Source organism: Silene latifolia, chromosome 6 (genome assembly GCF_048544455.1).
Source record: "Silene latifolia isolate original U9 population chromosome 6, ASM4854445v1, whole genome shotgun sequence".
Classification (NCBI taxonomy): Eukaryota; Viridiplantae; Streptophyta; class Magnoliopsida; order Caryophyllales; family Caryophyllaceae; genus Silene; species Silene latifolia.
Genome location: NC_133531.1, coordinates 25,550,734 through 25,565,289, shown reverse-complemented (window position 1 = coordinate 25,565,289; position 14,556 = coordinate 25,550,734). Strand labels below are relative to the sequence as shown.

The 14,556-nt window shown below is 35.6% G+C and overlaps 2 protein-coding genes across 2 annotated transcripts; both read left to right on the top strand.

The window, feature by feature from the left end:
- Window positions 1-1,165: 1,165 nt before the first annotated feature.
- On the top strand, window positions 1,166-2,116 carry LOC141587888 (putative F-box protein At5g47300). Its single transcript, XM_074409353.1, has one exon. The coding sequence runs from the start codon at window positions 1,166-1,168 to the stop codon at window positions 2,114-2,116; it is 951 nt and encodes a 316-aa protein (XP_074265454.1).
- A 1,569-nt stretch (window positions 2,117-3,685) lies between these two features.
- Window positions 3,686-7,445, top strand: LOC141587887 (protein FAR1-RELATED SEQUENCE 5-like). The gene is made up of 3 exons (XM_074409352.1): window positions 3,686-3,842; window positions 4,981-6,079; window positions 6,380-7,445. The coding sequence occupies exons 1-3, from the start codon at window positions 3,686-3,688 to the stop codon at window positions 7,443-7,445; spliced, it is 2,322 nt and encodes a 773-aa protein (XP_074265453.1).
- Window positions 7,446-14,556: the final 7,111 nt, after the last annotated feature.

Sequence of the window (14,556 nt, the reverse complement as noted above, 5' to 3'; positions counted from 1 at the left end):
CGCAACTACTTTATAATCCTGACTATCAGAGGCGAACCCAAACAAATACAGACGAAGTTTGAATTCTAATAAGCGTATTAATAATTGATGTATTTTCATGCTCCTCTGTTGGTAATTTATTGAGATCAAACATTATTTTCTTTTTTTCTTATACTCACATTAAAGTTTTTATCTCAAAAAAAATGGTTGGGGTGGAATAAGTTGGGGTTAACAAACTAATATAGGACTACTGTTAAATATATATAGTTGCAGCAAATGTTAATCTAAAGGGCATTAGTGTACTTTTATTAGCAAATAACCCAACTAAACGCATATACGGTTGTTTCTTCAACGAGATTTAGCGGGATGAGTTCCTATTTCTAAGGAAACAGATAATTTCAGTCAATTGAAGCCTATTTCTAAGGAACTTAAACTGTAAGTATAAAGAATTATCTACTCTATCAATAGCCCCCGGGGCATCCGTTAACATTTGCCTTATAAATTTAGTATGTTATTAAAGTACTAGTTGGAGGTATTTCCCTACTTTTGTCGTTCGGTAAGTAGTAAATTTTAAGGCCCAAAAAACCCATTTAGGCCTGAAAGCCCAATTTAGTCCATCAGGGCCAGGCTTGGGCCCACTAAATAGGCCCACACATCTGGCCTAGTCCAGCCCAGCCCACATGTAGGCCTTTTTTATCCTGGCCCGGCCCAAGATTGCATAGGCTCGGCCTATGATCACCTCTAATGTCCATGTCCATTAGGAGATTCTAGATCTTTGTGTTTTATGGAAACTCAAACGAATAGTGTGAATTTCCAATTACCCTACTTCCGTACGCGCAATTTACCACCATGAGTATCTTGCGATTTGATTCTGAAGAGCATGAAGAAGGTAAAATTATCATCATCATCATCATCATCATCATCATCAAGTTGTTGCCAACATGTATCCCACGTATCAGAACTCAAGTACTTACCACCCGAAGTTTGGACTCAAATTTTTGCAATATTGCGGGTTAAAACCCTAGTACGACTCAGGTGTGTCTGTAAATCTTGGTGCTCTATCATCGATGACCCTGATTTCATTAACATACATCTCGAACTTTGCTCAATTAATGTTGACAAGAATAAATTATTGTTAAGCGTCCAAACGTTTATTAAACGCCGCCCTAGAGGTTGTGTATACATTATGACAGTTCGTCGAGCTGACACACTTGGAAAACCTGCTAACATTTTCAAGAACCCTGAATACTACAGTCTTCGGGGGAATTGTGACGGGTTGCTTCTAATGTGCCGCACTGGCCTCGATCATTGTCCTGAACTGACAATATGGAACCTTAGTTGTAGAAAATCATTGCTACTTCCCCCTTGCCCTTTTCCTCAATTTTATAATCGTCTTTCCGATTATATATGCGTATTTGGTTTTGCCTCTCAAAGTAAGGATTATAAAGTAATTTTGATCACAATTGAAAGATATGAGGATCCAAAGGCCATGATGAATTTTGCAGTTTATACGCTAAGTGATCAACGATGGAATGTCAGAAATAATGGCTGCGGTATCAGCCATGATTACTTTAAACGTATGTTCGGGTATTCTCCTTACAAGAAATTTGATTGTTACTTTCAAGGGACAGCGCACTGGTTTGGAAATGATCCGGATGGGGATAATGGTAATTATAGAATAAAACATACGCATCTTGTTTCCCTCGACTTTAGTTCGGAGAAATTCACCTTTATGGAACTCCCAAATACTTGTGATGAGCAAGAAACTTTGTGGTTTATGTTTCTTATTGGGGAATCGCTAGCTATTTTCTGTATTTCGCGAGTAAGTTCAAACATATGGGTGCTGGAACAGGAGAGCGGAAAGCGGGAGTGGACTTTATGGTTTTCAGGAACTTCGAGCAAAGCTGGTTTCAACTTATTTAAATCGTACTCACGCGAGAATTCAGTGGTATTCTACTATGAGAGTGTTGACGGTAGTAGACATCTTAGGTGTGGGACAAAGTCCTATAATCTTGCGGATTGCCGAGTACAGATTCATGGCAAATCTATAAAATGTTTTAGAGAATTGCAAAACTATTCCGAGAGTTTGGTGTTGCATAAAGGATATGGAGCTGAAGACCTGCCTTCTTTTCCATAAATGAAGACCCTCTTTTGGCAAACAATGGATATGACGGACTGTGCTCTTTCTTTATTGATGTTTGAATTAATTAGTTTCGCTTTATTCGTTATTGGTTAATCGGATAATAATCTTTGCGTGTTTGCAAAACGTAGGTAAGACTTGCATAGCCGACCCCCCTACTCGAGCATAGTTGTTATTTAAGATACTCGAGAATCAATCAAAATATTCTGGATTCAATTTTCATCGTGTATTGTAGTTTGAGCGCTACAAACTTTTAAATTTCCTTTTCTTCAGTAATTCATTGTTGTCGATCGTTTTCAGATTGCTCTTTATAACTACTTGTATAAAATTAGGACGGTGAAGATGGAGTATGGTGATGGAAGCGTAGATTTACAGTTCAATAGAGAGCAAGTAAAACAGTAAATGTGTCAGTTACTACTCATTCCCAGGGGCGTCTAAGGCCACGGGCGTGGGAACTGCGCCTCCGATTATGGTCATTGTATTTACAAGTTTTATTGATAAAATTCAATACAAATCTCGAACAATAGTACACGTGTTCATTCATATTTGGGGCCTCATTTTTTGGTTGAATAGCCACCATGAGACCGGAGTTTGATGCTCCTATTTCCAACTCTAGAAAAGAGTACGACCCTAAACAACTTTATCAGCTGATTGAGCGCATCAATCTGTCAATGGGGCGACCCGACCCCTTAACATTATGATGACAAACCAACTTAAACAGCTATACCATTGAAAAATCATTGCATACGAGAGGTTGTGGGTTCAAATTCTGTTGAACTTTCGTTTTATATTGATCTTTGTCCCTTGTTAGAAAAACGCGCACTCACTCATATTACCAGATGTGAAACCCAAAAAGCAGAACATCTCGGCTTGGTGTAACTCATATACAACATGTACAACAATTTTTAAAATGACTTTGCTTTTCTAATATGTAGATTCATGCACGATTTATATAAATTTTTTACTTTTTAAATTATACGGATTGCAAATTATTAAAAAGAAACTAAATTGAAAAATTATACTTCCTCGAATCCGCTATTTTCTTCGCCTTTGATGTGGACACAAGGATTTAAGTGGAGTGTAATACTACGGTCTTCAGTGTCTTTGGGTACTCTATCGAGTGGGGCTTACTCTGTCGAGTAAGTATGTTTTTACGCAAAATAGTAGCTGGCCTGATGGTTAAAAAGATTGAAGTAGAAATTCTTTAAAGTACCCTACATTTATTGAAATATATTTTAAATTATCCTAATTTATTTAACACTTTAGAATACTTATTCACATTAAACCCAGTCCGTGGATGGTACATCGGATGTATTACAACCGAGGCTATAAGAGTCTTTTTATCTATTACAACCGAGGCTATAAGAGTCTTTTTATCTATTAAATTAAAAACAAAATAAAATAAAAAAAAAATCTGAACAAACTTGGTATTACTCGGCAAGTTTGTAGGAAGTAGTAGTTATCACTATCAACAAACAATTCTTTTGTTGGATCATCTGTACATTTTGTCTTCCCAAATCCAACGCAGCTACAAAATCAAAATTGATTTTATTAGTGTATTTATCGATGGCCGAAGATTCAACAAATATGCTGCAATTACTATCTATTGACGGAATGCAATTGATGGAATCATCAACAATTGATCATCAAATGACAGATGCATCAACAATCGATGACGAAATTGATGTAGAAGGAGCCGCAAATCAGAGTTTCTGCACATTAGGTATATCTCATATTAAAATTGATTTGCTTATTTTATTTTTACTATTTTAAAGTTAGTTCTAATTCATTCCCAATATTTGTAATTAAGACCATTAGAGTATGATGATGATGATGATGATGATGATGATGATGATGATGATGATGATGTTGTTGTTATTTTGTTGCTGGCGATAATTATTATGGTTATGGATAACGATAAATAGTTTTAATAGACCATAGATCAGTATGCTCAGAAATTAGAGTACAATGCTCAGAAATCATGTTAGCTCAAAAAGTTTAAGATGATGCTCAGAAAGTTTATTAAATGCTCTAAAAGTTTGGTGAATTGCTCAATATCCGAGTAAACAGTTGATTTGCTTAGAGAGTATAAGACAATGCTCAGAGACTTGAATGATATTGCTCAAAAAAGTCGAGTAAAATGATCACTAGCAAGTGATGTATAACCCGAAAGGTAATAACTCAAAAACTATTAGATAATGCTCAAAAGTTCCGGCCGGTTGATGGTTGAATGTGCGATGTAGGAAAATGGTCGTCTTAGTTTCACTTTTATTTGCTGTTTTGCTATGTGTTTTGTGATTGTTTTAAAAGCTTGAACCTGGCAAATCTTTAAACAAAGTATATATTCAATTAGCGTGTGCAAGTATCTGTATCCTTGATGAATTTTACCTAGTGTGGCAGTGTTTTAACATCCTGTGAGACAATTTAAACTTGATGTATTATTACTTGGTTGTATTGGTTGAAATCAAGAAATAAGTCAGCTCTAAAAGAATAATACATTGCACATAAAATTCTAGACGATGCTCAAGAAGTCTAGTCAAATGCTCGAAAACGAGTTATGTGTAGCTCGAAAAGTAGAAACTCAATAACATGCATCTACTGCTCAATGATTCCGGCCAATTTATGATTGATTATGCCATATAGTAGCAGGGTCGTTTTAATGCTTAGACTTTGTTTATATTTGTGATAAAAGAGATATTTCATACATTCATACTTAGACTGGATTATCATTCAACTGGAGATTAAGAAATGCTCAGAAACTTTGTGGCCTTGCTCAATTAATTTTTAATGCAACTCGTAAAGTTTAATATGCACTGGGTGATTATTCTAGTAACAAATTACATCGGATAATATGTTTTCAGATTCTAATGGCGAAAATGTATGGGTCGAGGCTAAGGAATCTGAATTGCTTGGACTAACATATGATACCGAGGAGGATGCTTACCGAGCATATTGTAGATATTCATTTATTAAGTGTTTTGGGATTAGGAAATCTAATGAGCGGAAGAATACGAAAGGTATTGTTGTTTCAAAAGAACTTTGTTGTTACAAACAGGGTACTAAGGTGAAACAAGGAACTTTGGGAAAGCAGTATTCAAAGTTGAGCCGGAGAACCGGGTGTAAGGCAATGATCTCTTTTATGATCGTCGATGGTAAATATAAGTGCTCACGACATGAAATGGTACACAACCATGAGTTTTGTCATCCTAGTGAAGTTCATCATCTGAAATGCCACAGAAAAATTGAATCTAGTGAGATTAAATACCTGGTGCACCTCCGAAATAGCGGTGTTCGTCTAGCAGATGGTTTTAGGTCTTTGGTTACAGAAGCTGGAGGATCTCATGTAGTGGGTTTTGAGTATGCTGATGCTGCAAGCGCAGTAAAAAAGGCAACGAAAAAACAGTTCGATACTACGGATTGCAACACACTGATAAAAATTTTGAAACAGAGAGCCGCGAGTGAGAAAGATTTTTATTATGATTTTGAATTAGATGAGAATAATTCCCTTGTGAGTGTATTTTTTAGGGATGGAATCATGAGGCAAGATTACGAGGCATTTTATGAGCTTCTTGGAAATGATGGGACATATTGTACGAACAAATATGACATGGTCTGTGCACCCTTTGTAGGGATTAACAATCATACTCGGATATGCTTATTCGGTATTGGTTTTATGTTGAATGAGAGCACAGAATCTTTTGAGTGGTTATACAAAACATTTCTGGCCTCGATGGGTGGTATACAACCAAGGACTATAATGACGGATCAGTCTAAGGCAATGTCAAATGCGATTAAAACTTGTTTCCCACAGTCGAAGCATCGACTATGTGTATGGCATTTATTTAAGAACTCATCTGCACACCTTGGTCATTTGAAGGATAAAGTAGGTTTTAACAAGTTGTTCAGTCGTATCTTGAAACGTTGCCATACTGAAGAAGAATTAGAACATTGTTGGAAAAGGTAAGGCCTTTTATTGATAGTACGATGCTTTGATTTTAGATTTGTATCATGTTTGTATGTGGTTAGTTTATTTTTACTTGTTTTATGCTGTTTATCTTACATATTTTTTTTTTTCAATTCACTGTTAGCTTAAGCTCGAAAACTTATTCCCTATGAAGTGATTAAATTCTCATACTAAATAAAACTAGTGTGGAAGAAATAATTTTAGTAATATCAAAACAATGTTGTGTTTGCCCGTAAAAATATTTGCTCAAGGCGGATTCATTTTTTATTATACTAATTGTTTAATTGTTTCCCCAGGTTAACTACGGAATATAATTGTGCACATCATCCTTGGTTAACAAGTTTGTACAAGTTGAGGGAAAAGTGGTGTTGTGCGTATGGCAAAGATTATTTCTCTGCTGGAGTATTATCCTCTCAAAGGAGCGAGTCGGCCAACAATTCTATTTGTAAGCGGCTTAGTAAGACTACTACCCTCTGTGATTTTTATGATATATTTGGTACGGTTTTGAGTGAATGGAGGAGTCATGAACGAAAAGACAACAGTCTTTGTTGGGAGGGTAGGCCTGAGGTTGCTATACCCTGTTCATTACTTGAATTTGCATCTAAGATTTATACGATCGGAGCTTACGCGCGGTTTCAGAAAGAGTTTGTGAAGGCCATGTCTTATAAACATAAGATCAGACCCAGTATTGATGATACACTTTGCTATTGCGTGTACACTGAACGTACGGATGAGTTTGCCCATATTGTATCATTTGATCCGTCGACGAACTATGCATGTTGCACTTGCAAAAGGTTTGAAGAGGGTGGATTTTTGTGTCGTCACATCCTCTTTATCTATCATTGTAACTGTGTGGATAAGATACCAATGATTTATGTTCTTAAACGGTGGACAAAAGATGCGAAGCCGAAAGAGGATTTAGCGGAAGGCGCGAGGGGAAGGGGAATGATAGCAGGACCTGTATGGAGGCTGGATATGCATCGCCAATTTCATAAGCTCATTGTTGCTAGTGCTGAGAATGACATAACTAGAGGTATTGTTGAAAATTGTTTTGCACAGGCAAAAGCAGAAGTAGAAGGTATTTTGGGTGGCATTGATGTTTCAGATATAGAAGGGGGCGATGTAGATGTAATACAAGATCCAAAGGGGAGGACGAAGAAAGGTGAAAAATTTGCTAGAAAGAGGAGCATTCGAGATATTGAAACAAGTCGAGCTCGCGGAAAACATAAGGCTGCTGCAACTCGTGCACGGAAAAAATTGACTATTAATACAGCTGTAGAGGATGACATTACTAGATACGGAGTCAATAATGTCCCTACGCACATAGGACTTCAAGAAATACTAATGGCTCCAAGAGATTAGCATTTGTATTTTTTTTTTAAGAATTATTTTATATGAACCACTTTGTTGTAGCGCATTTTATTATTTTTTACATACATGCTTATATAGCTTTAATAATCTATATATCAGTATGCTCAAAAAGTAGAGTATTATGCTCAAGAACCTTGTTAGCTCTGAAAGTTGAATGATGATGCTCAGAAAGTTTGGAGAAATGCTCTAAAACTTTGGTGAAATGTTCAAAATGAGAGTTTTGTGTAATTCGTATTATGTGACTCGTATACTAGAAACTTGTAAACAAACAGTCGGTCAGCTTAGAAAGTATAACATAAAGCTCAAAAACTTCAATGACGGCGCTAAAAAAAGTCCGGTCAAATGTTCGCAACGAAGTGATGTATAACTCGGAAACTAAAAACTCAAGAACTAGCATTACTTAAAAAATACAGTCTATAGATGCTCAAAAAGTAGAGTAACGTGTTAGCTCGGAAAGTTGAATGATGATGCTCAGATAGTTTGTTAAATGCTCTAAAAGTTTGGTGAAATGCTCTAAAAGTTTGCTGAAATGCTCAAAATGAGAGTTTTGTATAATTCGTATTGTGTAACTCGTGTACTAGAAACTTGTAAACAAACAGTCGGTAAGCTTAGAAAGTATATCATAATGCTCAAAAACTTCAATGACGGCGCTAAAAAAAGTCCGGTCAAATGCTCGCAAGGAAGTGATGTATAACTCGAAAACTAAAAACTCAAGAACTAGCATTATTAAAAAAAAAATACAAGATTCTAAGAATATCAATCTGTTTGACAAGCAACTTCTGTCGACAAGAGCAAATTTTGCGTAAGGCAATGTCATAATTATTTACACAATACTTATGTCTTGAATTAAGTACATTTTTCTCTACTTGCACGAGATAACACTTCTGTTTTCAACCCATTCTTCTCAAAGTTCACAATGTCGTACGCGTACTTGACTCGTAAATTTTGCAGAGCTTTACGCTGTGAGAGGAAAAATAAAACATTGTTAGAAACTAGGTACTCAGAAATTTTCAAGTATTGCTAAAAAAGTGTAGCATATTGCTTAACATCTCCATTACGCTAAGAGTACTTCAAATAATAGGCTCTATTCATCAAAATCTCATCTATACAATGTTACCTGGCCTTTCTCGAGGCCTGTATCCCAATCTTTGAGGTCACCTTGATATGTCTCCATGTGCCGCATCGTATAAACAGCACAATCACAATCATTTGACTGGTCACGCCACTTCATTTCCGGCCGTGTAATTTTAAGGCCGCGGACAAGAGACGCTTTGTTGAACATGTTTTCACTAAAGAGCCATCTAGCAAAAAACTCTTGCTGAAATGTAAACGAGAACCAAGTAATATTTGTTAAGGATATAAATATCAAATACGAGATTAATAATACTCATTAATGTCAGGTGGATGATAATAATTTATCCTATAAAGTAAAAATATCGTATGTCGTTGAAAGTAAATAATTCTTACCAATTTTGATGGAAGATCTGAATATTTTGCTAATGACGATCCCCCTTCAGACTTGTTGTCTAGGAAATCATATCTAAGTTTCCCGTTCTTGACATTGAAGCAAGCGACAAAGAAATGTCGTTCCAGATAAAAGGGAAAGAAAAACATATCAACTTCAGATGGATTTTCAAATATGCTCCACATCTTAAAGTAGAGATCCATGTCGCTCTTGAAAGTGGTGTATGATTTTTCATAGTCATCGAATCCAACTAACTTTGTCTGTTTTATACAAAGTTCAAGTTAGCATTCCAAAATAACTTTATAAGCTGGAGCCATATTTCCCACACAGACAATAACTTTCTAGTAATACTCAAAATGTTATGTAGAGTCCGAAATTTAGGTAACTTACTCATGACTTCTATGGGAAGAACGCCCTTGATGGAGATGATTGACTTTTATATCTTTCTCTAAAATTAAGGATGAACGCATATGTACTTATCACATTTGCTAATACAAATGAATCCTTGGTTACTAGTGAACGTAGATCCTCGTTTGTTGTCATAACACTCCCACATTTGAACATACATGTACTACAGGGAAAAAAATGCATTAATAGTTGATTGAAACATTTAACAAAACTAAAATTAATCTCGACTTGATGTATATTTAAGATTAGTAACTTTGAAATCATAAAAACTATATAATAGCCCAACAAGTTAATAAAGAAACTCGATAAGTACATGGGTGCCTAGGCTTATCCAAAAAATAGATGATCAAGTGAACAATTATTACGATATCAGTATATAAGAAAAAAAAAAAGAGAAAGGGAAGATAAGTCTTACAGCGGCGTCTTATCAAGTGATAGCACATATGCTGCAAATTCAATCTCCTTTTTCGTTGGCAGGCTCTTCGGGTTCAAGCATCTCACAAGGTAAGGAGATCTAAATTCTTTTCCAGGTAATCGGTTTTCCCTATTTATTGGTGTTTTCTGCTTTCTCTGATCTTTTGGTCCTCCTTCCCCTTCTTCTTGCACTTCTGCTTCTTGTCCGTTTTCTTCCCCCTCTTCGTCAGTTTGCGGATTCAAAGGCGATGCACTGTCAGACAACCAAAGTGAGAAGCTTGGATGTTCTTGACCATTTTCTTCCTCAGTTTCATTAGTCTCATGATCGAGAGGTGCTGCAGAGGTGTTTAAAAAGTCTTGTGTCAAACCAAGTGAGAAGCTAGGTGGTTCAATATCATCCGGCTGTAGCAAGGATTGCTTGGCTTTTATCGTAGAGTCAACGATAGCCCAAATTTCAGGTGTGTCATAAAAAGAGTCTTGAAAAAATATTGGAGTATTCTCGTCGCTGTCTGCTTTTGCTTTTTCATTGACCTGAACGCTTTCACTGGCTTTGGGAATTGATTGATTTGTGTCACAAGCATTAGGCAAAACTGACAAATTGAAGACTTTGCGTGAGTCCATTATAACTTTCTTGACGTCTTCGTGGTTTACGTTTTTTTCAAATAATTTTCTCCCTTTTATGTCAAATTGCCTGTACAAGGACGCCAAGCTCTCCATCGTCTTTAAATAGTCGTTTAGAATGGCCTGCACCATAGTATTTAGAATTATGTACAGTTTATAATAATGCTTGGCAAAAAGATGTGAACATTTTACATGATTTGAATGATTAAAAAGACTATAAGTGTTGTTTTGTTACCGTTATGTCATTTTCGGGCTCCTCTTCAATAGGTTCTTCATATTTTTTGATTGTGCTAAATTCATTCTGTATATACAATGGAGATATCAAAACAAAAAAATTAAACATCACCCAGTTTCATTAAATTCTTCAAACAATCGCAGGAAAATTATGCGTAATATATAAGCTCGAGAAGTGTATGTTCAAAAAATTTCAAAAACTGTTGAAAATCTCACGTGAACACAAAAATTTTGATACGAAATCTTTGCTCAAAATTCATATAACACTCAAATATGACAAGTTTGCTATGCCAAGGTCGAAAACTAAGAACACGTAAACATGCAACTATTGCTCAAAAAGTTTGTACCTAAGCTCAAAAAGTTTGGGCAGAAGCTCAAAATCCCATCTATCATTAGAATGCTTCATATCATATCAAAAGTGAAGTATATTTCTACATTAGCTCCAAATTGTTATATATAAACATAGGACCTAATAAAGATGTTGACATAATTTTAAAAATAATGAGAGACCATCCACTTACTAGATAACTACTTCAAAAAATTACTTACACTTGTAGGACCATCTTTTTCAACGTATCCGCCACCAAAACCACCTCGTTTGCTGCTTTTCTTTTCCCGGTTGTTAAGTTCTTTCGTCGTCCAACCTATAAATCTTGGATAAGTTCTGATGGTTGTATCTCTTTTCCCATCGACAACTGTGTCAACATAGTGCAACTACATTGAAAGATGACATCAGGCAAATATAATTAATTTGCAAGAAATTTCAGTAAAATATACAACAATTAATAATAGACGGATGATTTTAACATTAAACTAAAACAACGTATGATTTAACTTACCACAAGAAATAATAGTGGACCACAAAAAGAAGATCCATCAGACCAATTCTCTCTTGCTTTCATCAGTCTATCAATAACAAAATCACACCAGTCCAACTGATTCAAGTTATCCGTGTCTACTAACCATGGAAAAATATCTAGCCAAACATGATCATTTCCAGCACAAAAGATCATTTTGGTAACGATATAAAGGATGATGTTTCTTTTAAACATCGGTCCCGCTTCTTCTTTGTGTTCAATAATATATTGCTTCAGAACACCCATCTTCACCACCCTACCCTTGGCATCTTTGCCAAACTGGTTGATCCATTCTGAAAAAACGGTTTCATACTGATTGGTTGGGACATTTGGTTTACCAGTCATAAGTGTTGGTCCGATTGGTAAACCTAATACATTGTGAACGTCTTCTTTCTTCACTGTGAAACGTTGCCCATTTGTCAACACGATTTCATGATCTCTGTCGTTATATGTAGACACTACATAGTGAGCTAGTTTAGACGGAAACCTGGAGACTTTCAAATCCACAAAATATTTGAACGGTGTTGTTGCCAAACTTTTCAGTTGTGCTGGGGTCAGTTCTGTCAACAGTGTCACAAAGTCACTTGGGGACATACGTGTATCTAGTTTTCGCAATCCTGTTGATGTGTCTTCAACATCAGAAGTATCTTGTTCTTCATTTTTATCTTCCACTTGATATTCTTTTGATTGATGTCCATTGTCTGTTTCTGTTTGTTTTTGAATGGTGCTTTTTGCCCTTTTGCAAGTCAGCTTAGTCGATTCCGCCACCCTCTTCTTTTCGCCAGCCCTAAGTGTAGTATACAGAAAACCCAAATTTGCGTATAAAAGATATGAAGATTGTGCTAAAAAATCAACTAAGTGTTTACAAACTTTCATATGATACGATGCTAGAAAAATGTCATATTAACTTAAAAGGATATACTCAAAAACTTTCATATAATGCTCGGGAAGTATGACTTAAAGCTCAAAAGGTTTCGTGCAAACTAAGCATGTTTCGTACATAATTGCAACAACAAGCAGTGTATAAACTTAAAAAAGGTTTCAAAAGTTTCAGAATTAGCTTATAAAATTTTATGGAGAGCTTATACAGTTAGCATTTTTTTACATGGCTAAATATACATGATTGCCATCAATTACCTCTTAGTAGGTTTGTCTGCCTTCTTTTTTCTTGTATAGCAAAGCAAAGTCTTCTCCTTATTTGTTTCATCCCTGAGAGCATATAATCAAAAACTCGATTTAGCTAAAAAGGTTCATTAAATAGCTCTAAACATGGTATAAGAGTGATTCCCTGCGCATATATAACCAAGTTTTTAGGGCAGCAGAATAGGTCCCATTTGCGTATAAAATTAACGACACGAATGCTACAATGATCATGATGATTTAAAGATATGGATGATACAACCAACATGATATATAATCAAATTAACGAAAAGAATTCTACAACCAGCATGATGATCGAATTTACGACATGGATGATACAACCAACATGAATGATATATATAATCAAGTTCACGAGTTTCGTATGACATTTAGAGTTTTATGGAAAGTTACATTGCAGAGGGCCTTTGGCATTAAGAGATTTATGGAAATTTACAACCAATGCACTAATACAGAACTACAGGAAACAAAGATGCATTTCAGAAAAGAATATATGGTTCAAAAATGAGACTACTTTTGCCTACAAAGTGTTGTACCACTAGCCTCTGAATGCCTTCACTAATTCATCAACATAATTGCAACCAAAACAATCACTGAATTAGACGAAACGATCAATAAACAATCATAAATTAGAAATATTTGATCAATATACCCTTGAAATTGATTTCAAACAATTACAAGCAAATAATTCAATCAAGAACCGGTTGACGATTAAAACGTACCTGATAGTTTGATTCGCCATTTAGTCTAGACGGATTGTACTCTTGTTACTGCAATTGAAAGAATTCTAATGTAGAAAGTTTTTGAAAATTGAAAGAATTTTACTGTAAAAGGGGGTTTTGACTAGGTTTTGAATAGGCGTTGAATGAGAACGTAATTTCCGCTTGTTTTGTTTTTTTTTTTTTTTTTTTTTTTTGTTTTAGTAACATGGGCGGGTTCATAGGGCTGGGTATTGGGTTAGGGCTGGGTATTGGGTATGAGGTACTACATCCGATGTACCTTCCTATTTCTCCATTAAACCCTTGTAAATTTTGATGTCAAATTAATAAGCCAGAGGTCAATACACTATTAGAAGCAGGAGATTCGAATTTATGATCTATTGTCCACTATATCTTATTTTCAACCAGTAGGCAAAGATCTAAGAAAGTACGTACTTGTAATTTGAACCATAGATGGATGTCCGAAGACAAGACAGTTTTCAAAATTAGCAACCAAAACCACTGTTAGTTATTTTTGCAATTGTACCGACAAAACAAAAAAAAAAAAAAAAAAAAAAAAAAAAAAAAAAAAAAAAAAACCTACTCACATACAACCCTCATCATGTGAACCAAAACCAGAACCAGTTATGTGATTGGTTTCGTCGTCATCTCCATCATCCTCAATGTATGTTGAAATTCACCAGTAAACAATGACACGGCATGTGGAATGACATGGTAACATATCAATAACCCAATATTGTAATCAGGTTCCATAAGAGATCTCCACTCTTCACCTCTTAAGTGACGATCTTTATAGTCAGGCAATCCCGGGAGCGCAAAGAAATCAAAAAAACTGCCAGTCAACTCTTTCCCGGCATACCAACCAATTTGAGTCCCAATAGCATACTCTAGTGAAGAAAAAAAGGGATGATCATCATCAATAAAATAGGACTTTGTCAAAACAGAATTGCGAAAACACGGATTTGCGCCAAAACAGAATTTGAGCTCGATACAACAGTTAGGATCATCTTTTGAACTTCTAATTTTGCGCCAACTTATATCCTCGAGATATTGTAGAACATCTTGATCCTGCTTATGAATCAATGTGGCTACAACTTCATTTGCCTTCAACGCAGTTAGCCAGAAATTTGGTACACCTTTCCCTTTGCCAGATTTAATTTCTCCTTGATCAGCTGGTTTAATGCCATTAACAATCTCATATCTGTTTCTGAAGAGTTGTTGACACA

Excerpts from the sequence above, each read along its gene's own strand:
- LOC141587887 (XM_074409352.1), top strand. The coding sequence starts at position 3,686 with ATGGCCGAAGATTCAACAAATATGCTGCAATTACTATCTATTGACGGA. Across the intron at positions 3,843-4,980 it reads TCAGAGTTTCTGCACATTAG|ATTCTAATGGCGAAAATGTA; the intron begins GTATATCTCATA and ends ATATGTTTTCAG. Across the intron at positions 6,080-6,379 it reads TTAGAACATTGTTGGAAAAG|GTTAACTACGGAATATAATT; the intron begins GTAAGGCCTTTT and ends TTGTTTCCCCAG.
- LOC141587888 (XM_074409353.1), top strand. The coding sequence starts at position 1,166 with ATGACAGTTCGTCGAGCTGACACACTTGGAAAACCTGCTAACATTTTC.